Source organism: Erinaceus europaeus, chromosome 17, assembly GCF_950295315.1.
Source record: "Erinaceus europaeus chromosome 17, mEriEur2.1, whole genome shotgun sequence".
Taxonomy (NCBI): Eukaryota; Metazoa; Chordata; class Mammalia; order Eulipotyphla; family Erinaceidae; genus Erinaceus; species Erinaceus europaeus.
In genome coordinates this window covers 28,097,893-28,122,564 of record NC_080178.1, presented here as the reverse complement: position 1 = coordinate 28,122,564, position 24,672 = coordinate 28,097,893, and the positions used below count along the sequence as shown (strand labels likewise).

Sequence of the window (24,672 nt, the reverse complement as noted above, 5' to 3'; positions counted from 1 at the left end):
AAACAGTAGCTACAGCTGGCTGGATGCAAATCTAACAAGGGGCACTTTAAAAAAAAAAATCCCATTACATTTAGGAGAGAAGGTGTTGGTCTGCTTCTAAATTCTGCTTCTAAGACCCCTTCTGTTTCACTGGTTTAATCCCCCCTGCTTAACACTGTATTCTATTTACATAACCACTGTTAACTAAGCACCTCCCTGCCTCCAGGGCATTGGGTTAATCCTCACTGTTTTGCACGCTTTTCCCTTCTCCCCACCCCCTATCCTATGTACATCCTCTGTGGACCTGACACTTCCACCTCAGGATATATAAGGACAGGATTGTGATTAGAGATAGCTCAGATTGCACTGCATTCCACATGAATAAAGACTGAACTACATACCACTCAGCCATGAGTCCCTGGTTGTCTGTCTACCGCCCGTGAAGCTAGACCGGCAACTGGTGCCGCGAACTGGGACCGGCAAGAAGGGAGGCAGGGTGGGGGGGTTTGGGGGGAGGAGGGACTCTTACCGGCATCAACATAGAGACATGTATTGTAGTTAACTGCACAAGTCTGGTTTGTAGTACACCGGTAAAAGGGTCTCATACAGGAGAAGCATGTGAGGCCATGACCTAGAATGAAGAAGAAACCCATGGGGCCAGTTAGACCAGCACCGGCCTGCTCTCCCGGCAGCAGGAGTTAAGACCACCACTTCACCGTCACTTATACATTCCAGCCCCATACAGATCTGCAGCAAATCTTTTTTTTTTTTTTTCTAGTTACAAGCTACAGTTTCAGTAACATTTCTTTCCTTTTGCCTCCAGGGTTATCACTGGGGCTCGGTGCCTGCACTACGAATCCACTGCTCCTGGGGGCCATTTTTCCCATTTTATTGCAGGAGAGAAAGCGATCCCCCTGCAGGTGGGGAGCTGGGAGCTCAAACTGGGATCACTTTGTGCCATGTATGCTTAATCCACTGCACTACTGCCCAGATCCCTCAGCAGCATTACTTAAATCCTGATAGAAGCATAAAAGGAACTTCATAAATAGCATTTCAAAACCTGTCTAACAGGGTCCAAGTAATGGTGCATGCTGTAGAACACACACATTATTGTGAGCAAGGACCTGGGGTCAAGCCCTGAGTCCCCAGGTAGAGGGATTGGACTCTGCTTTGAAAGGGGGAAATGAAGAGTAAGGGTCCTGTCCTCCTCCCCCATCCCCACCCCCGTCCCCAAGTCTGGGCAGGCAGCAGCAAAGGAAGTAATACACATACGTTGAGTGCATGCATATGTTTGTGTGTGCGTGAGAGTGTATGTGTGCGTGTGTGTGTGTGTGTGTATGTGTGTGTGTGGTGTGTGTGTGTGTGTGTGTGTGTGTGTGTATACTCTCACTCTAGACCTGTCACAGAATAGCTGCTGGTCTCAAACCCAAACCTGCTAAAGCCACAAAGACAGACCGGGCAACTGCACATGACCAGGCTATTCTAATTATAGACAATATACTAAGTGGAAGAACTCACAAGTAAGGTGGTGTAACACAGGCGATCCACATTACTTGCCCTGGCTGGAATTAGTATCCCTCATGGGGTGGTGGAAGGACTCAGTAAAGTAAAGTTTGGCAGTGGCCCTGGTACAGAATAAGCATGTGACATGTGACAGCTCTTGGCCCTACAAAATAGCTCACATGGGTAGTGCTCTGCTTTGCCATATGCATGACCCAGGTTTGATCTCGACCCCCACTGCATTGAAGGAAGTTTCTTCCTGCCAGGAACCATTTCTCTGCTTAATAGATGATAAGCTTTGAAACAATGGAAGGCCTCGAGACAAGTTTCATTTCCCCTCTGGGCAGGCCATTTCCCCTCAGGTAAACCATTTATCAGTAATCAAGTGAGACAACACACAGTTGTGGTAATAAACATGGTTTCAGCCATTGTTTGTTGCAAGGAACATTCCACTTTGAAGTTTGCTCCCCCTCCTCCTCCTCCAGCATCCCCCCCCTCCCAAAGCCTTATAATGCCTGTGAACACAATAAAATTTTGCAGCTTGATCAGAAACTTGTCTTGCTGTCGTTCTTTCGTGTCTCTTGTCCCTGTCATTCCAGGTCTTTAGGTTCCTAGCCCCTGTTCACCGCCCTGCTGGTCGGGGCATCTGGCGCCTGGACGTGGAGCGAAGAAGCCTTCTGGACCTAGGAACTCTGCTGATCGAGAGGATAGGCCTATCTGAATTCACTGAGTCACCGCGGCTGAGGGGGTAATGCAAAGACTCGCAGAGATTGCCACAGAACTACCCGACCGTGAGTCGCATCTGGAGGAGTGTCACAGCGGCTGAGGTAAGCAAAACCATGGGACATGAATTTAGCAAACAAGATTTATTCATTAAAGGACTCAAGGAGTCACTCAAGACATGAGGAACTAGGGTTAAAAAGAAAGAATTAAAGAAGTTTTTAGATTATATTGGAAATATTATATTGATTATATTGGAAATATTCCCCCAGGAAGGCACTATAGATGAGAAACGTTGGAGGAGAATTAGTGACTGTCTTAATGATCACTATCAGTCTTTTGGTCCTGAACGTGTACCTGTTTCTGCCTTTTGCTACTGGAATTTAATTAATGATATCTTAAAAATTTATAATAACCACCCTGATATTAAAAACCTTATTACAGAGGGTGAAAAGGTCCTCCGGCAACTTTCATGTCCGCCGTCCAGGACAAAGACCCCATCCCCATGCCCTTCTGTGATTATTGATCTTGATCCCCCAGTACCCAGTCAAAATAAAAGCCTCCCAGCACCCGATGAAAGTAAAAGCCCTGTCCCCCTCCCTATAGGTCCCACCTCACTTACTAAAGTTCCCTCCATTGACCCTCCTATTGCTAATTCACATGAGAATGAAACCTAGCATTCTTTCCCCCCGCCTCTATCCAGTTTTACAAAAACCCCCCTCTCCTGAAGCACTTCCCGCGGAGGATGAGGCTTTGCTAGAAAAAGAGGCTGCCAAATACCACAATCCTGATTGGTGTCCTCCTCTCTTTAATCCCCCTCCCAACACTTATGTCCCTGCTCTCCAGCCTGATCCTCTCCTTGACATTCCCTCCGTCAGGCGGGCACACTCAGGAGCCCTTACAGGAATTTCCACCCTCCGCAAGGTCCTTGCTGACCAGAAAGAGCAGCTTCAATTAATGAAAGAAATAGTTGCAGTTACAGAAGAAATTACATTTTTAGCCTCACCAAAAAACCTAAGCCCAATCCCTAAAACTAAAACTAAACCATCCAAATCAAAACCGGTTTTTGGCTTTCCCTGTTACTCGGAGCCAGACTCAAACTGACCCTGCACATGAAGCTTCTATAGAAATAGAAAACCCTGAAGACCCCCCGCAACTAGCACAAAAAACAGCTTCCCTTAGAAAATTAGTAGAAGAAAAATGAGAACATTTACAATTAGTTAAAGAACTGTGGGCTCTTGATTTGGCATTATCTTAAAATTATCCAGCCAAAAAGATCCAGGTTTTCCCCTCTGGCTTCCCCCCAGAGCTCTCAGAAAGTGTTAAACCAATTCTGAGTGAGATCTTATCTGGCTAGCAAGCTATTTAGAGAAAGAATGTAATCAATCAAACAAGACATTCTCTTTAACTTAAAAGCTATTAATCAGAGAACCAGTACACACTTTTGATAAAAATTTAATGATTTGTTTCTTTAAAACTGTAAAATGTACCTTATCCCAGAAAAAGAACTTCCAAAGATTTTTCTCTGCACAGTGGTAAACTAAGCCCGCCTGTTCCACCCGCACAGCCAATCACAGCACAGAGCTCCTGCTCCACAGTTTGGCAAAGACTTCAGTCAATCATTCTTAGCCACAAACGCCCCTCCTGGGAGGCTGTGAGTTAAAAATCCAAAAGCCGCTTTTCAAAGGGAAAATATTTCTTTTCACCAAGAATGTATGTTTAAGTCTGTCTGCTAACCTTGTTTTCATTAATGTGTGTTAACCCCTAAGTAACTAAAGTTTGTTTTAAGTTTTAAATAAGATTTAGTTAAGCTAAATGTGGTTTTAAAGATCCCGACTCATAGAGTTGGCACACCTTTACCAAAGTAAAATATAGGACAGTTTCATCCTTCTGATAGCTAATATCAGCATCAATTCATTAGTTAAAAAGATTTTCTGAGATATCTAGGCATGGTAAAATGCCTCTACAGTCTCTCTCACTCTTGTGAGAATTGTAAATATTACCAGCACCCCAATACCAACTGCCACTGTTTGTTAATTCCATGCTTGAACTGGCTTTCTAATAACCCAGTCAGTGTAGAGCAGTGGCCATGCCAAGAAAAAAAGCGTTAAACATATTCCTGGCCTGATAAAAAAATTTTTATTCAACAGATGTGATTCAACAAAATTATTTAGTATAAAATGGTCATCTAAAAAAATGTTAACAGTAAAAATTTATTTTAACATTTCAGCTATAAGGTTTATTTTAGCTTTTTAAGTTACCTATCCAAATCAAAGTGAAAGATCAATTAAGTTGTGTACCCACCCTTGTTCATAGCTTCCCTAAGGGTGTGATAGCTTTGTGATAAACAAAGATCCTAACAAAGTTTAACATTTTACTTAAAATTGTTTAAGACTGGCTTGGGTTAGTAAAAGATAACACAATAGTTATGTTAATTATTTACATGCCAGAGGCTTTTGCTCTGGTTTTACTCTTTATATCTTTCTGCTTTTAAAAATTATCTGGTTTGTTTTAAGACACTGCCAGAGGTTTATTCTTGATAAATTAAGGTAATACATTGTGCTTCTGGTCTGATAGATTTGTTTTGGCAAATCCTGATTTAACAAAATATTTTGAACATTTAAGCTATGAGGTTTTATTTTAGCCTTTTAAGTTGCCATATTAGAGTTCTAAGGAGCAAAATCTATTAAGAGTTTTATATCTATGCTTACTCATGATAGCCTTGTGATAAGTAAAGATCTTAGTAAACTAAAGTTATAATAGTGTGCTTAAACTGTCTAATCAGTTTAAAATAATGCTAAAAAACGGTAAACATTTTATCATGTCAACACATTCGGTATTGACTTTCTATAACATACTGGTATATTCTAATAAAGAGCCTTCTAAAATCATATAAAAAACCTCAAGCCAATTCTAACCATTAGATCATCAATTAACTTGGTACAAGTTCTCTCCCTAAGTAAATATTATAGGTACATCTGCACATGAAGAACTGACTACTCATACGGTAAGATTTAAAACTAAACATTTTTCATTTTTTATTTATGGGTGTATGATGACTCCTAAAGTCACTCATATCCTAAAATTTTTCTCATTTTTCACAAGCCTCTTAAAATTGTAATGCTTGACCTGCCGTAGTGAGAGCACTTTACTGGCTCCTGCATTGTTTAATTAAGATCTTGCTATTCAGACTTTTAAGATTAATCTCCATTGATAAAAGCCAATGCTCTCTGACAGATTGATGTAATTCACCTGCCCATGTTAGTAAACAAAAACATTTTTTTTCTCAGTTGGTATTTTTTCCAAATTTATGTGGGCTACAGCTCAAACAAGAAAAACTAAAACCCTTAAGCTTAATTAATAAAAAAGGAGAATGCACCCCCCAGTATTCAGTTGGCTAAAGTGTCAATGAAGTAACTATACTAAGTCTTTTTATATTTACAAAAATTCGAATTGTCCATTTATTGTATCTCATTGACAAAGCCACCCACTTTTCCAGTCACAGAGACATATTCTTTTTCTCTTTTTCAACACTGGATGTCCATGTTTGTTTTCCTTTTATTATGGTGGATGACATTATTGCTCTTACAAAATCCACAGAGTCCCTGTTGGCAAGTCCTTACTAGAAAGGACGCCATGGCAGTATATACTCCAGCTAACCGCACCAGCCTATCCAAGTCTTCTCTTTCTGCTGACCTACCACTGCTGACTTCATCTTTGCATGTTTATTGACTGCTCACTTTTCTCAAAATATTCCTCATGTTCAAGGAACCTCACCTAATGTGTATGCACCTCCTCTGTGTTTTGGTACAACACCATCCTATATTTTCATGTCAATGCTTCTCTACCTGGTTCTTGCCTCCTAGTTTTGCTTGTTCCACAGCTGACCCTCTATGAAGAAGAAACATTTCACCACCAGAGGACCAGACGTGCTGTGTTTCTCCCCCTGGACATCACATCCACTGACTGCTTCCCTTAGACTTGCTGGTGGCGTGCTAGGACACTTTGATGCCCCTTATGGGACCCCCAATTAGTCTTTTGTTAATGATTACCTTAGGACCCTTTATTTTTAATAAGATTACTGATTTTATAAAATGGCAGATTGACTCCTTGGCATCAAAACCTTTGCAAATACATTATCACAGACTTGATTTGGCTGACAGAGGCCTGGCTGAACCTGAGGGTGACAGACCTCTTTTTCGGATGGCATAAAACTCAGAATTATGCATCGAGACATCCAACCTTGGCAGGGCAAGGACACCAGTAAGGGGTGCAAGGCAAGGCACTGCAGGGGGAGGACCCTATCGTCCGCCTCTGAGTTCCCCATGAAGCAAACCTGATTTGCATGGAGGTTGGTTTCAGCAACAAAAATTGTTTCCCTAGAAACTGTGGCTCTGCCTCCCCTCCCCAAAAAGACACCGAGAGCCTTATAAGATGCGGGAAGATTGGTTTTACACTCACCCCGAGGGAGGAATCGGGTTAATACTTCCGCCCTCTGGTTATGCCCACCAAACCTGCTGTTAAGGTCTCTGCTCCTCACCCCCATTGCCTGCCTCAAGTTAAATTATAATGAAGGGATGAGATGCCAGGAACCATTTCTCTGCTTAATAGATGATAAGCTTTGAAACAATGGAAGCCCTCGAGACAAGTTTTATTTTCCCTCTGGGCAGGCCATTTCCCCTCAGGTAAACCATTTATCAGTAATCAAGTGAGACAACACACAGTTGTGGTAATAAACATGGTTTCGGCCATTGTTTGTTGCAAGGAACATTCCACTTTGAAGTTTGCTCCCCCTCCTCCTCCTCCAGCATCCCCCCCCTTCCCAAAGCCTTATAATGCCTGTGAACACAATAAAATTTTGCAGCTTGATCAGAAACTTGTCTTGCTGTCGTTCTTTCGTGTCTCTTGTCCCTGTCATTCCAGGTCTTTAGGTTTCTAGCCCCTGTTCACCGCCCTGCTGGTCAGGGCATCTTCCTTCACTCACTCTCCCTCCGTCTCTGTCTAAAACAAGGGGAGGAAAAAAGGCACGACAGCTCTTCAAGTGACTCAGATATAAGACATGCTTCAACACGGCAGCAGTCTGTTCACCCCTCCCTGCCACAAAACAAGCCAGACTAGCAGAACCATCATCATTCCGCAGGCAGGAAATACTTGATCTTCATAATAAAGCAAAGCAAACTGCAGAGACATGAGGCTGGAGGACACACAGCTACCTCCACAGAGCAGGGGAGGAGTTCAGAACAGACACTCTGATGTTGCCAGATCATTTGGGTTCAAGTTCCAGGGGTGGGCACTCCCATGAATTATTTCGAATGTATTGAATCCCTTTGGGCCTCAGCCTTATCATTTGTTAAATGGAGGATAAAACATTCTCTGAACCATATGAGTTCCTCAGGCTTGGGGTGAGGATTTCATCAGTTAATGCTTATAAAGTGTTGACAGCAGTGATCAGCACACACATGTGAAAAGTATCAGCTGCTATCACTATGTGGATGATGTTACCATAACACTGAAGTCCCAGGGCAGAAGGACTGAACAGAGTACTAGAAAGATGAGACGCTGATAGCTCCAGGGTGGTACTCAAGTTGTTGAGGGTGCCCCACCCCTTCCAAAGCAACTCTGTAGGATACTCCACAGAGGGAGGGCTGTGACACAGGAGGAAGCTGTCACTTGTAGCTAGACCAGTAATACCAGGAGGCAAAAGAGCCAGAGTCAGAGCCAAGGCCAGGGGTGTGACTTTTCCTGACTCCCTGCCTTCCCTTTCCCTTCTTAGAGAAAAGGGAAGTTGGTAGCTGAGGAGGCCTAGATGGTTGCCACTGGACCACTTACCTGAATGGCAGAGAACAGCCAGGAACAGCAGGAGCCCAAGCAGGATGAACCCCCCTTTACTTCCCATTATGACTCTCTGCTGAACCTGAAAGAGAGGGACACAGGGGGTCAGAAGGCAGCAAATGGTCTCTTCTTAGTTCAGAAGCCAGGAACTGGGAGGCCCGGAAGACTCCAGAACGTACTGGGAAGTTGCCAATAGGCCACAAAAGCACAGAAAACTCATCCAGCTGGGCCTGGCCCTGCTTCCTGCCCAGAGAACTCAGGCTTCTGAAGAAATATTCCTGGTCTGGGTGAGAGGGGCTGCTGTGTGGAGCCAAAGTACATGCTCCTGCCCCAGACCACCACCAGCCATGCTGAGCCTCCAGGCTCAACCCCAGAGAGACTGGGACAGTGCCTCATGGCAGCTACTACAAGTTCAGATTCTGGAAAAGCAAATCCATAGTTTCCTCCCCTTTACCAGGGGCAGGTGCATAGGTGCTTCTCTGCATCTTATTGGGTTGCATTGGATCGACCTTCTCGTGGTGCAACCCGTGAGTACCCACCCATTCATTGGGGAAACTGACAATCCTTCCTAGCTGACTGAATCCACATGGATCCCAGTCATTTTCAAAGCCAGCAACAAGCAGCTCCTGACAGCTTTGCTGTTGACTGGCTATGGAAGAAGGGCAAACGCTAGAAGAAGAAGTTAAGAGTTAAGTGGACAAAAACAAAGTTAGGCAACTAGGGAGGAGGCTCAGGAGTTAGAACACCTGGTTTGTATGTGTGAGACCCTGGGTGTGATTCCCAGCATTGTGTATGACCAAGTGATGCTCTGGCGTGTTGTTCCCTCCCCCCAATATATATATATATTATTATTTACTTATGTTTATTGCTGTTGTCAGGACTTCACTAATCCAGGATGACTTTTTCAGAAAGACAGAGTCAGAGACAAGGAGAAACATCACAGCACCAAAGCTTCTCCCAGAGTGCAGTGGGGGGACAAGCTCGACCCTGGATTGAACACATGGCAGATAATCTCCCAGTGAATTATTTTTCTGGCCCATAATTTTTTTAAAAAAATATTTATTGATGAGAAAGATAGGAGGAGAAAGAGAAAGAACCAGATATCACTCTGGGCATGTGCTGCTGGGGATTGAACTCAGGACCTCATGCTTGAGAGCCTAATGCTGTATCCACTGTGCCATCTCCTGGACCACAGCTGGCCCATAATTTTTTACTTTGTTATTATTATTTATTATTATTTGCTTCTTTCCTTGAATGAATAAGTGACTCTAGCACGGAAGATAGCATAAAGGTTACACAAAAAGACTCGTGCCTGAGGATTCAGGATCCCAGGTTCAATCCCCTGCACTACCATAAGCCAGAGCTGAGCAGTGCAAGGCACAGTCTATACATAATCCAGAGAGTCGAGTTTCTTTTTCAGTACACAGAATTACTCCTCCATGAGTCACCTGACTTATCCACTGCCCAGTGGATAAGTCAGCATATCGGCCTGTGGTTTCATCACAGAAGATGTGACTCATTCAAGGAGTTCACTCTAAGTATATGATAGTGGCAGTTTTTGAGAGAAGTTCTACCCAAGGTTTTTTGTCTGACTGAGCTGGAACTCTGATTCACAGTCCTTCTTTCCTTGCACGCCTGGAAGAGAGCACACAGGAAACTTGTCTAGTTCCTGAAGCCTTGCTCATATCCAGTGAGTCCTAAACCTGGCTACATCCCCGCCCCCATGATTTCTGAGACGAACTCCTAACCCAGACCATACTAATCTGTTCACAGAATCTTTTTTTTTTAAATTTTTTCCCCAAAATGCCTGCAAGCAATTCAGGTTTAGAATCCACTGTACATTTTATAGTAAATAGCCAAGGATATATAAGAACCAACTTTACCCACTAAGAAACAAGAAGAACACTTTAGATTAGAGGTAAGACAGGAACAGAAAGACTATAAACAGATTATTCTTTATTTTATTAAAAATATTTATTATTTATTGGGTAGAGACAGAAATTGAGGAGGTAAAGAGAGAGAGAGAGAGAGAGAGACCAACCTGAAGCACTACTTCACCACTTGTGAAGCTTTCCTCCTGTAGGTGGGGGCCGGGGGCTTGAACCCAGGTCCCTGTACATGATAGCATGCACACTCAAACAGGTGTACCACTGCCTGCCCTCCAGTTTATTCTTCATCTTAGAAAAAAAGCAAAAATATTTTATAGCTAGAGGTAGCAAAAGTTCAAAATATTCTCACCCAATACAAGGAGAAAATAGTAGTAGTAATAATGATGATCAGAAAGGTGGTTTAATAGTATTGAAAATCTTAACAAGGACATTCAGATAATGAAACAATACAAATTTGAATGCTTTCTTTTTCCCAGTTTTATTACGCATATATCCAGACATAATAGTGTAATAAATCCTCAAATAACCATCACCCAGATTTTGCCATATTTGCTTTATAAAAAGAAGAATTTGCTTTTCTAACCAGGGATTATATTTAGAGCTCTTTATTTTAAAGATCTATAAGTCATTCTTCATTTCTTTGCTGACTATCACAACAGCTGAGGTGGTCGTAATTTCTCAGTTGTTTAAGAAACTTACTTCTAAAGGTTGGGATATTGCAGATGAAGATTTGGGGGGGGGTCTCTGTTTTGTAGATAGCTAGTAGGCCTATTTTAGCTCTATTCCAAAGGGCCCATGACTATACTGGGTTTTTGTTTGTTTGGTTGGTTTTTTTTCTGAGCCTGACATCTGATATGTAGGTAGACCCAACTTATTGTCTGGGGAAGTGATGTGATGGCTGGAAAAAGGACCAGAAAGCTGGACCAGGAAAGAGAGTAGCTCCCAACTTCTCTGGGCAGACAACCCCACCAATATGTCCTGGAACCCCACTTACCCAGAGCCCCACCCCACTAGAAAGAGAGATAGGCTGGGAGTATGGATTGACCTGACAATGCCCATGTTCAACGGGGAAGCAATTACAGAAACCAGACCTTTCACCTTCTGCAACCCACAATCACCCTGGGTCCATACTCCCAGAGGGATAAAATATAGGAAACATACTCCCAGAGGGATAAAGAATAGGAAAGCTATCAGGGGAGGGGATGGGATACAGAGTTCTGGTGGTGGGAATTACATGGAGTTGTACCCCTCTTAGCCTATGGTTTTTGTCAGTGTCTTCTTTTTATAAATAAAAAAAAGAAAAGAAACTTCTTTCTTTTCTTCTTCTTTTTATTATCTTGATTTATCAGACAGGGGCAATCAGAAATTGAGAGGGAGACAAAGAAGGGGAGAGACACCTGCAGCACTGCTTCACCACTCTCAAAGCATTCCCCATGGAGGTGGGGACCAGGGGTTCAAACCCATGTCCTTGCACATTGTAAAATATGTGCTCAAGCAGGTATGTTACCACCTGGCCCCTAAGACACTTGTTTCTACATCAACTTCCACTTAGTAAACAAATTCTGTGACATGTTAGAAAGCATATTTAATTTCTGGCTCCATTTATAAAGAAAGAAAACAGAGGGTTGAAAAATGGAATTCATTTAAACAACTTCTTCTTCTTCTAGCGTTTGCCCTTCTTCCGTAGCCAGTCAACAGCGTCAGGTTGAAAGCTGTCAGGAGCTGCTTGTTGCTGGCTTTGAAAATGACTGGGATCCATGTGGATTCAGTCGGCTAGGAAGGATCGTCAGTTTCCCCAATGAATGGGTACTCACGGTATGCACCACGAGAAGGTTGATCCAATGCATCCGATTTAAACAACTATGGTGGGGTGGTCCGGGAGGTGGCACAGTGGATTATAAAACATTGGACTCTCAAGCATGGGGTCTTGAGTTCAAAAACCTGGGCAGCATATGTACCAGAGTGATGTCTGGTTCTCTCTCTCTCTTATCCCTCTTGTAAATAAATAAATAAAATATTAAAAAAAAACTTTGGTGGGTAGAATAATTCCTCTCTCCTCCAGAGATGCCCTTATCTTAATTCTGGGTGCCTCTGAATAGGCATCCTCACATGACAAGTGACTATAAATGAGATTATGGCTCTACAGATTATTCCGGATTACCCAGCAGGCCCAATGCCATCACACACTGAAGAGGAAGGGAGCAGGAAGCAGTGAACCGGAAGCAGCAGGGTACGTGAAAAGTGAGTTGCTGTTGCTGAAGACAGACTACTGAGAAAACAGCTTGGAAATGGCTTCAGCTGAGGCATCCAGGTGGCCTGTAGAAACTAAGAAAATCCGGGGCCAGGTGGTGGTGCACCTGGTTGGGTGCACATCACAGTGCACAAGGACCCAGGTTCGAGCCCCTGGTCCCCACCTCCAGGGGGAAAGCTTCACGAGTGATGAAGCAGGGCTGCAGGTGTCTCTCTCCTCTATCTCCCCCTTCCCTCTCAATTTCTGGCTGCCTCTATTCAATAAATAAATATAATTTAAAAAAAAAGAAACTAAGAAAATCCTCAAGTGACAGCCAGGAAGTCATCTGATCAGAAGGATCACATTCTGTTAATAAATTCAATCAGCTTGAGGAAATAGCTTAACAGTTATGCAAAAGACACTTTCATACCTGAGGTACCAGAGGTCCTAGGTTCAATCCCCCCTACCACTATAAACCAAAGCTGAGGAGTACTCTGGTAAAATAAATTAAGTAAATACATAAATTTTCACAAAATAAATTGAATCAGCAAGGAAATGAATCCCCCCCACACACACACAGAGCCTCCAGGAAGGAATGTGACACTGCCAACATCAGGCAGGACCTGGTGAGACTCATGACAGGCTTTGAACACAGGTAAGTCTGTGCTGGGGTGGGGGAGATGGCATATTGGTTATATAAAAGACTATCATACCCGAGGTTGTGAAGTCCCAGGTTCAACCTCTGACACCACCATCAGCCAGAGCTAAGAAGTGCTCTGGTCACTACATTTCTCTCTGCATCTCTCTCATTAAATTAAATTTAAATTAAAATGCATTAACAGCAGGTTGGAAGCTTAATGAGTGGTAAAGCAGTGCTGCAGGTTCCTTTCTTTCTCCCTCCCTCCCAACCTCCTCCTCCCCTCTCAATTTCTCTCTGTCTTAGAAGAAAAAAAAAAATGGCTGAGGGAATGGTGGATTTATTGTCCAGATACCAAGCCACACAGCAATAACCCTCGTGACAAAAGCAAAAGCATAAGCAAACAAAAACAGACCCCAACCAAATGGTACTGTATGTGGAAGGATAGCATTCAAACCCAGGTCTGAGCTTGCAATTAAATTTTAACTTCTGTGGATCCTACTTGTGTATTCAGCTTCTGAAATTAATTATTAAGTTGAGGTTACTAGGAAATAGATTTTGTAATGAAAGCATTTCCAGAAGGTACACAATGCCCAAGAGTATAATTTATAGCTCCTGGGAGCCTGAGGTCTTAGTGGCTGATGAACTTCTTAAGAAAAGTGAGGGAGTTGGGCTGTAGTGCAGCAGGTTAAGGGCAGGTGGCACATAAGGATCTCGGTTCGAGCCCTGGCTCCCCATTTGCAGGGGAGTAGCTTCACAATCGGTGAAGCAGGTCTGCAGATGTCTATCTTTCCCCCTCTCTGTCTTCCCCTTCCTCTCTCCATTTCTTTCTGCCCTATCCAACAACAACGACAGCAATAATAACTACAACAATAAAACTAGGGCAACAAAAGGGGATAAATATTAAAAAAAAAAAAAAAAAAAAAAAGAAGTAAAAGTGAGTGGTCTGGGATGTGGCGCAGTGGCTAAAGGATTGGACTCTTAAGCATGAGGTCCTGAGTTCAATCCCCGGCAGCACATGTACCAGGGTGATGCCTGGTTCTTTCTCTCTCCTCCTATGTTTCTCATTAATGAATAAATAAAATCTTTAAAAAAAGAATAAAATAAAGAAGTAAAAGTGAGAGAACCAGGCAGTAGTGCAGCAAGTTAAGCACAGGTGGTGTACAGTGCAAGGACTGGCGTAAGGATCCCGGTTCGAGCCCCCGGCTCCCCACCTGCAGGGGAGTCACTTCACAGGTGGTGAAGCAGATCTGTAGGTGTCTATTTTTCTCTCCCCCTGTCTTCCCTTCCTCTCTCCATTTCTCTCTGTCCTACTCAGCAATGAAGACAACAACAACAATAACAACAATAAAACAAGGGCAACAAAAGAGAATAAATATTAAAAAAAAAAAAAAAAAAGAAGTCAAAGTGAAACCCAATGCACATGACGTATTCTTTAAAGAACTTAGAGGCCCTTGAGGTGGGGGTGGGGTGAAGTTACCTGTCTCATGGCAATAGTTTAGCTGTAGAGTCACACTGGGTAGATCCTGCTTCAACTCACAGAAGCTGGTAGCACACAAGTAGCTTTGAATTAGCCCTTGTATTGACAGTTTCAGGGGCCTGGAACTTTTGTGATCTTATCACCATGATACATGGCATATTGCTCTAGCCAAGTTGGCTGAGACCACTAGACAAAGATCAATTATTCAGTCCAGAGTAATTACATCAGCAGGCAAGACAAACCACCATCACAATCCAACAGCCCCTCCCACCTACTCTGAGATCCTACTGCCAGAGGCAAACATGCCAGAACTAAACTCCACTTTATTTTGCCTTCAGGGTTACTGCTGGGTCTCGGTGCCTGCACTACGAAACCACTGCTCCAGGCAGCCATGGTTTTTTTGTTTTGTTTTGTTTGTTTTCCTATTGTTGTTACTGTTGTTGTTGGATAGAACAGAGAGAAATTAAAAGAGGAGGGGAAGACACAGAGGGGGAGAGAGACAGACACTTGCAGACCTGCTTCACCCCTTGCAAAGTGACCCCCTGCAGGTGGGGAGCCAGGAGCTCAAATTGGGAACCTCACCTGGGTCCTTGTAATTCACATTTTGTGTGTTTAACCAGGTGTGCTACTGCCTGGCCCCCAGCTCCACTTTATTTTTTAAATATTTATTGATCAGAGAGATGAGGAGGAGAGAGAACCAGAGCATCATCTGGCGCATGCAGTGCTGGGGATCGAACTGTCGACATCCTGCTTGAGAGTCCAATGCCCTATCCACTGCGCCAACTTCAGGGCTGCACTAAGCTACACTTTCTTTCTTTCTTTCTTTTATTTTTTTTCAATTTTTAAAACTATTTTATTTTCTCTTTTGTTGCCTTTTTTATTGTTGTAGTTATTATTGTTGTTGTTAATGTAATTGTTGAAGACAGAGGGGGAGAGAAAGACAGACACCTGAAGACCTGCTCCACTGCTTGTGAAGTGATCTCCCTGCAGGTGCGGAGTGGGGGGCTCAAAATGGGATCCTTGCGGGTTAAATGCATGTGGCGCAAAGCTCAAGGACCGGCATAAGGAGTCCAGTTCGAGCCCCTGGCTCCCCACCTGCAGGGGAGTCACTTCACAGGTGGTGAAGCAGGTCTGCAGGTGTCTATCTTTCTCTCCTCCTCTGTCTTCCCCTCCTCTCTTCATTCCTCTGTCCTATCCAACAACAAGGACAACAATGATAAGTACAACAAGACAACTAGGGCAACAAAAGGGAATAAATAAAATTTTTTTTAAAAAAGGGAATAAATAAATAAATTTTTTAAAAAATGGCATCGTTAAGCCGGCCCTTGTGCTTCATGGCGCTTAAGCCACTGCACTACCGACCGACTCCCAGCACTTTCTAGACTAATTCTACACTTCCCCACAAAGACTTGCTGAGGTAGGTTCTTACACATGTGAGATTTCATAACTTCTGGGCTGGTTTTTACTGTTCTTTATTTCAGAGAGGAGAGACACTTCAGCACTGCTACACCACCCCACGGACTGGCCCCCACTGCTTATGTGCTCCTGTATGATGCTGGAGCCCTAGCCCAGGGCCTCACACATGGATGGCAGTGTGTGCACTCTACCAGGTGAGCCTCCTCCTCGTTCCTTTCTCAACAATTTGGTCCAGGATCTGTGGACATTAATACTTGGAACCCTGTTTAAATGAGTTTGGGAAACTAAAGAGTGCCTATCTACAAATCAGTCAATAGGATCCAAATTGCCTTTACCCCCTATGAGAAATGATGTCACTTCCACCATCAACAGAAATATGGGAAGCCTTCCAGTGTTTACATAAGGGTTGCTAGCCTTGAATTCGGACTCCTGCCAGTGAGTCTCACTGTGTATCTGATCTGCCTTCTCTCCTGTTGCTTTGCTTGCAAAGAAACCCTTTTTGTTGTGGGAATAAGTATTTTTGTTTGAAGTTAACATCGTTGAGCACTTGTCAAAGAGAGAGCCTCTCACCAGAGAGCTGACTGGGGCCCTGCCCTTTGGGGCTCTGCATACAACCAAACACTGGAGATATGGCACACAGGCAAAACTCCATAGAAACCCTCAAACATCTCTTGATTTGCCCATCATAATCTAGTCTAGGGGGCTCAGTGGTGGTGTACCTGGTAGGGTGCACACATTATCATCACAAGAGCCTGGGTTCAAGTCCCTGCTCTCTACTTTCAGGACAGAGCTTTTGTGAGCAGTGAAGCAGTGTTGCCACTGTTTCTGTTTCCCTCTCTCCTCTCAATTCCCTCCTATCATGTGTATGTATGTGTATAAAAGAGGTGGTTCAGGGTCAGCAAAATAGGTCATGTGGATAGTGACTTGCTTTGTCATGTATGCAACCCAACTTTTTCTTTCTTCCTCTCTTCATCTCTCCCCCACCTTTCCTCTCCCTCTTCCTTCTCTCTCCACCTCTATATCTAAAAAAAAAAAAAAAGTGGCCAGGAGTATAGAGGATTTTTCCGCCCTGACCAGTGTATTGTTCATTGCTTGCTTATGTCAGTGCCAGGGATTGAACCCAGGAACTCCAGGGCTCAGGCATCTGTAAACTGCTGTGCTAGCTCCCTAGGAGTTCACTGGGTAATGCATGCCTTGCCAAGTGCACAGCCCAGGCACAGCCCAAGGCACTTTCATGTGCCTACCCCCACATGAAAGTCCCATAGCACCAGGGAAAGCTCCAGTGCTATGGCATCTTTCTCTTTTCTCTCTCCCTTTTCCCATAGAGTAAGAAAAACTGGCCTGGGGGGCCACGCGTGTGACCCTTCAGCTCCACAAAAACATAAAAAGAAAAAAGCTGTGGTCTGGGAGGTGTCGTAGTGAATAAGGCTTCGGACTTTCAAGCATGAGGTCCTAAATTCAATCCCCGGCAGCACATGTACCAGAGTGCTATCTGGTTCTTTCTCTCTCCCCTATCATTTCTCATGAATAAATAAATAAATAAAACTTTGGAAAAAAAAAAAAAAGGACTTTTAAAAAATAAAGAAAGGGAGTCAGGCTGTAGCGCAGCGGGTTAAGCACAGGTGGCGCAAAGCACAAGGACCAGTAGAAGGATCCTGGTTCGAGCCCCCGGCACCCCACCTGCAGGGGAGTCGCTTCACAGGCGGTGAAGCAGGTCTGCAGGTGTGTTATCTTTCTCTCCTCCTCTCTGTCTTCCCCTCCTCTCTCGATTTCTCTGTCCTATCCAACAACGACAACATCAGTAACAACAACAATAATAACTACAACAATAAAACAACAAGGGCAACAAAAGGGAATAAATAAATACAAAAAGAAAGAAAGAAAGAAAGAAAGCTAAACTCCAGTGCTGGGGAGATAGCATAGTGGTTATGCAAAAAGTCTTTCATGCCTGAGGTACCAAAGGTCCCAGATTCAATCCCCAGCACCACCATAAGCCGGAGCTGAGCAGTGTTCTGGTATAATAAATAAACTCCATTAGACATCTGATCTCACACTGAAATGTATTCTGTTTGGATTTTATCTTCCAAACCACTTGGTGTAATGGCATGTTTTCCTTACAGCAAGGTTCATAGTTCCTAGATTTCCTTGGAAAACACAGAAGCCAGGATGGGACAATATCACAGTGGTTGCACAACAGACTTCCATACCTGAAGCCTGCAGGTTCCAGGTTCCACCCCTGATACCACCATAAGCCCGAAATGAGTGGTTCACTATGTGGCTCAGTGGATAAAATGCTAGACCCTCATGCATGAGGTCTTGAGTTCAATCCCTGGCATCACATGTACCACAGTCATGCTCTGGCTCTTTCTCCCTTTCTGTCAAAGGAAAGAAGAAAAGAAAGAAAAGGAAAAGCCAGAGCTGAGCAGTGGTACTGAAGAAAAAAAAAGCAAAGCCTCAGTGCTGACAACCGACTTGAGGGTTATAAATTTCCCAGCCACATTTCTGGAAATGTTGCCACCTAACTCAACTACCATTCTAAATTCTGTGCCTTCTGAGAACTGGGAAGAAATGGCATCCCCTTTACCCTTTGGGGAGCATGAACAACTGCCAGGAGACCCCAGTTATCAGTAGCTAACATTTGCTCCCTGGACAATTCAGATGCTCAACTGAATACTTCTCTGGGGCTATCTCATCTTGGCCTTATACCGCCTGTTATTCTGCAGATAAAATCAAATAGTGAACTCAGAGTTATTAGGTCAGTGAATAACAGAGCCCAGCTTCATCAGATGTCAAAGTCCGGGCTCCTGGCCACAAGAACAGAAATGAGAATCGGCACTTTCCCTCTAGCACAAGAGCCTTATACATGAGATTAAGGTGCTCAAGGGGTTTTTAGGGGGTTTCCAGAATCACTCAGCCAGATGAATCACAGCCAGGTTCCTAGAACTTGTCTTAAAAGGATTACCCCCCCTGCCAGCTTCTATGAAGCCAACATCACTCTGATACCAAAAGCAGACAGAGACACAACCAAAAAAGAAAACTACAGACCAATATCTCTGATGAGCATAGATGCTAAAATACTGAAAAAAATTCTAGCCAACCGGATACAGCAGTATATCAAAAAGATTGTTCATCATGACCAAGTGGGGTTTATCCCAGGCATGCAAGGTTGGTTTAATATACGTAAATCAATCAATGTGATCCACCACATCAACAAAAGCAAGACCAAAAACCACATGGTCATCTCAATAGATGCAGAGAAAGCCTTTGACAAAATACAACATCCTTTTATGATCAGAACACTACAAAAAATGGAAATAGATGGAAAATTCCTGAAGATAGTGGAGTCTATATATAGCAAACCTACAGCCAACATCATACTCAATGGTGAAAAACTGGAAGCATTTCCACTCAGATCAGGTACTAGACAGGGCTGCCCACTATCACCATTACTATTCACCACAGTGTTGGAAGTTCTTGCCATAGCAATCAGGCAGGAACAAGGAAGGATACAGATTGGAAGAAAAGTCAAACTCTCCTTATTTGCAGATGACATGATAGTATACATGGAAAAACCTAAGGAATCCAGCAAGAAGCTTTTGGAAATCATTAGGCAATACAGTAAGGTATCAGGCTATAAAATTAACATTCAAAAGTCAGTGGCATTCCTCTATGCAAACACTAAGTTAGAAGAAATTGAAATCCAGAAATCAATTCCTTTTACTATAGCAACAAAAACAATAAAATATCTAGGTGTAAATCTAACCAAAGAAGTGAAAGACTTGTATACGGAAAATTATGAGTCACTACTCAAAGAAATTGAAAAAGACACAAAGAAGTGAAAAGATATTCCATGTTCATGGGTTGGAAGAATTAACATCATCAAAATGAATATACTACCCAGAGCCATCTACAAATTTAATGATATCCCCATCAAGATCCCAAGCACATTTTTTAGGAAAATACTACAAATGTTTATCTGGAACCAGAAAAGACCTAGATTTCCCAAAACAATCTTGAGAAAAAAGAACAGAACCGGAGGCATCACACTCCCTGATTTCAAACTGTATTATAGAGCCACTGTCATCAAAACTGCTTGGTACTGGAACATGAATAGACACACTGACCAGTGGAATAGAATTGAGAGCCCAGAAGTGAGGTCCCACACCTATGGACATCTAATCTTCGACAAAGGGGCCCAGACTATTCAATGGGGAAAGCAGAGTCTCTTCAACAAATGGTGTTGGAAACAATGGATTGAAACATGCAGAAGAATGAAACTGAATCACTGTATTTCACCAAATACAAAAGTAAATTCCAAGTGGACCAAGGTCTTGGATGTTAGGCCAGAAACTATCAGATACTTAGAAGAAAATATTGGCAGAACTCTTTTCCACATAAATTTTAAAGACATCTTCAATGAAACGAATCCAATTACAAAGAAGACTAAGGCAAGTATAAACCTATGGGACTACATCAAATTAAAAAGCTTCTGTACAGCAAAAGAAACCACTACCCAAACCAAGAGACCCCTCACAGAATGGGAGAAGATCTTTACATGCCATTCATCAGACAAGAATTTAATAACCAACATATATAAAGAGCTTGCCAAACTCAACAACAAGACAACAAATAACCCCATCCAAAAATGGGGGGAGGACATGGACAGAATATTCACCAGAGAAGAGATCCAAAAGGCCGAGAAACACATGAAAAAATGCTCCAAGTCTCTGATTGTCAGAGAAAGGCAAATAAAGACAACAACGAGATACCACTTCACTCCTGTGAGAATGTCATACATCAGAAAAGGTAACAGCAGCAAATTCTGGAGAGGGTGTGGGGTCAAAGGAACCCTCCTACACTGCTGGTGGGAATGTAAACTGGTCCAACCTCTGTGGAGAACAGTGTGGAGAACTCTCAGAAGGCTAGAAATGGACCTACCCTATGATCCTGCAATTTCTCTCCTGGGGATATATCCTAAGGAACCCAACACATCGATCCAAAACGATCTGTGTACACATAGGTTCTTGGCAGCACAATTTGTAATAGCCAAAACCTGGAAGCAACCCAGGTATCCAACAACAGATGAGTGGCTGAGCAAGTTGTGGTATATATATACACAATAGAATACTACTCAGCTGTAAAAACTGGTAGCTTCACCGTTTTCAGCCCATCTTGGATGGACCTTGAAAAATTCATGTTAAGTGAAATAAGTCAGAAACAGAAGGTTGAATATGGGATGATCTCATTCTCAGGCAGAAGTTGAAAAACAAGATCAGAAAAGAAAACACAAGTAGAACCTGAAATGGAATTGGCATATCGCACCAAAGTAAAAGACTCTGGAGTGGGTGGGTAGAGAGAATACAGGTCCATGAAGGATGATAGAGGACCTAGTGGAGGTTGTATTGTTATATGGGAAACTGGGGAATGTTACGCATGTACAAACTATTGTATTTACTGTTGAATGTAAAACATTAATTCCCCAGTAAAGAAATAAAAATAAATTAATAAAAATAAATAAAATAAAGGATTACCCAAAGCCTTTTCCAAATGATACCAGGTGTTACAGAAAGAAAAGAAAAATCGGGAGTCTAGAAGTTAGAAATCTCATTTAACAACAACAGAAATTACCACTTACTGCTTCTTTTAATCAACTATCAGACCAGGAAAGTTGCCCAAACCTGGGCGGTGCACCTGGTTATGCGCACACATTACAGCGCTCAAGCTCCACCCTCCGCCCCGCCTCCCCTTCTTCTAACCCGGGTTCCCACCCGCAATGATGAAGCTGTACTGCAAGATCCTCTCTTTCCCTCCCCCCCCTCTTTCTCCATATCCTCCTTCTTCCCTCTCAATTTCTGTCTCTACCCCAAATAAAAATATTTTTAAAAAGAAAATAAGTAGCCTAAGCCTTCGAACCTCTGCTTCAGCCCTCCCCTGCTTTTCAAAATGCAGAACTCAGACGTCCGGGAAAGAAGAATGTCAGTGATCTCTTGGGCATTTATCTCCTTTCAAGGAAGGATATCTTTTCCCTGCATGGTAAGCAAGAGCAACACTTGGGAGTGAAGCGGTCTTGGTTCCGGGGAAGCATATTGCCGAGGGAACGGAGACCAGTTGGAGATCATTCCAAAAATTATTCTTTTATTCGGAAAGACTGCCCTTTCCCTTTGTCTTTCGTTGTAAAGAAAGGAAGCTGGCATTCTGCTGAGAGTTTCAGGGGTTGAAGACCTGGGACCTCGGGGCTGCTGCCGGCCGCGGGGGGACTCCGCCCTTCCCGGGCTCCAAAGCTGGGGCGGTCCCCGAGGAAAAGGCTGGCACAGGGTCCACGGCCAGCGTGGAACCTCGGGACCCACGCCCCTTCCCCCACCCCACCGCACCCCACCCCGCTCACCACCCGGGGCAGCAGACTCACCGACCTCCCTCTCCACTGCGTGCTGGTCCCTACGCGGCAGGACTTAGCTGGCGCAGCGTCTTTAAAGCCTCGGCAGGCCGGGCTCCGCCTCCTCCCCGCCCACCTCGCCCACCCCGCCCTGTAGCTGCCTGGGATGCCCAGGTCACTGGGCGCGGCCAGTGCTGACTCTGGGCACTGGGCCATTGCGCTGGCGGCAGAGTCCTGAGGTGGCCAACCCTGGCAATCTACGCAGCCAGGCACAAGAGTGGCTCAGGCTCAGGAAAACAAAAACAAAGCCGGCTAGGACTAATTGAACACCTTTAAAACTCTGAAAAGGGAAAGGCAGGGAGGTGGCGGGGTGGGCTGTGCAGCGGTAGATAGCAGGACTTACACACAAAAACAAACAAAAAACCTTCAGGTAGGTTCCAATTCTGACGTCACTTGTGCTGGAGTGATGTCCTTGTTCTCTATATGTCATTAATAAATCAAATATTGAAAAAGAGCTGGAAAGAGGAGTTTATAGTGTCCTCCTATGATGTTTTTATTATATAAGAACAAGAAAGTCAGGCGGTAGCCCAGCAGGTTAAGGGCATGTGGCGCAAAGCACAAGGACCGGCTTAAAGACCCTGGTTCAAGCCCCCGGCTCGGCTCCCCACCTGCAGGGGAGTAGCTTCACAGGCTGGGAAGCAGGTCTGCAGGTGTCTATCTTTCTCGCCCCCTCTGTCTTCCCCTCCCCTCTGCGTTTCTCTCTGTCCTATCCAACAACAACACTAATAACTACGATAAAACAAGAGCAACAAAACGGAATACATATATTTTTTAATTTTAAAAAGAAATAACAATATTAAACTATAAGACTTTTGAGTTTACTTCTTTCAAAAAAACGTGTATAAGGGCAGGGGAGATAGTGTAATAGTTATGCAAAAGACATTGATGTTTGAGGCTCTGAGGTCCTAGATTCAATCCCCGGCACCCCTATAAGGCAGAGCTGAGCGGTGTTCTGGAGAGAAAGACTAAATGTTTTCTGAAAGTTTTTGTGCCCATGCCCAGTTGCTACTTGGCCCAACTGTTAGGTTCTGCAGCCCTGTTGCAGCCTGAGGCTCCATCCTGCCCTGAGGCTCTGAAAGCAACCCTCAAATGTCCTAGCTGAAGCCTGCTTGGAACTAAAGTAAAGCAAATCTCCACTATGGGGTTAGAACTTACAGAAACTGACCCGAGCCCAGAACCACAGTTAGATCATTTTTATTTAAAGATGTACTTTTAAATGTCCATTTATTTATCTTCTGAAGGGTACTCACCCCCAGCTTTAAGAGCCAGGAACAATAGCCACAAAGTACAAAGCCCTCTGCTGGAGACTCTGAGACACTCTTGAGGGTTGCTGCAAATGGTATTTATTGCATCTTGGGACTGCTTATACTGAATTGGAAGTGAAACAAAACATGAGATTCTTTTCTTTTTTTTTTTAATTTTTAAAAAATATTTATTCTCTTTTGTTGCCCTTGGTGTTTTATTGTTGTTGTTATTATTGTTGTCTTCATTGTTGAGTAGGACAGAGAAAAATGGAGAGAGGAAGGGAAGACAGAGCGGGGGAGAGAAAGATAAGACACCTGCAGACCTGCTTCACTGCCTGTGAAGCGACTCCCCTGCAGGTGGGGAGCCGGGGTCTCTAATCGGGATCCTTGTGCTTTGTGCCACCTGCATTTAACCTGCTGCACTACCGCCCGACTCCCTTTTCCAGTTATTTTTTTCCCACTACAGCTGCCATTTACAATCACGAAGTAACTTTTAAGAGTAAAGTCTTGTGCTTTTCTTTTATATTTAAACAGAGATGAAAGGTATTTAGAGCACTGTGCCACTATATCAGCCCTGAACTAACTGCCTTTGACATTTCACAAGAGAGGAAAAAACAAAAAGAAAGATTAAGTTACTGTTCGTTTAGGTATCTCTGATTCTGACATAACGGCTTTAGACAAATGAGTAAAAGTTAAGTGTTGTTCTCAAGGGTCTTCAGAAGAACCAGAAGTGGTCTTAACTATCCAAAGTATAGTCTAACCAATTGTTAGATTCCTTTTATGGGTAAAAAAAAAAAAAATGCTTGCCAATGAAATAAAATACTGGAACTTGTTATTAGCTAAGTACATCTTCATAGGAACTAGAGGCCATTCATTTAACATACTAAGACAATGCAAATTTTGGTTAAAGGAAAAACAAGCTTAAGCATACAGAAAAGTCAGGGCTGGATAGGAGAGAAGAGACTTGGAGTATCATGGGTCCTCTGAGAACTGAAAGCAAATTGGTTATCCAAAAAGTAGGAGTATGTGGAGAATAGCAAGGGATTCTTGGGCAACTTTAACTTTTAACAAATTATTTTTTAAACAACTGCCTTTTGGAGATTTTTTTTAAATTAATGGATATATTTTTTAAAAGCTAGACATAATACTATTTGGTAGCCTGGTAATATTCTATTTACAAAAATAAGGAGAAAAAGAACCACATGTATTTTAGTTTGACTTGTGGCAATGCAAAGAGTGAGTCAACCTTCATGGTCCTGGGTGGCAGCTGAGAGACCCTGTATACAATTCCCCCCTCCTATAATTTCCACTA

The 24,672-nt window shown here is 43.3% G+C and overlaps 1 protein-coding gene across 1 annotated transcript in view; it reads right to left on the bottom strand.

Moving 5' to 3' along the window:
* The window catches only part of CD59 (CD59 molecule (CD59 blood group)), a 28,651-nt gene extending 6,473 nt beyond the window's left edge, over positions 1–22,178 (bottom strand). Inside the window, exons 1-3 of the mRNA XM_016187552.2 lie at positions 22,090–22,178; positions 8,029–8,113; positions 509–610 (exon numbers count right to left, since the gene is read on the bottom strand). Coding sequence (XP_016043038.1) covers positions 509–610; positions 8,029–8,095 — 169 coding nt within the window. The 5' untranslated portion in view covers positions 8,096–8,113; positions 22,090–22,178. The remainder of the gene's footprint in view (positions 1–508; positions 611–8,028; positions 8,114–22,089) is intronic.
* Positions 22,179–24,672: the final 2,494 nt, after the last annotated feature.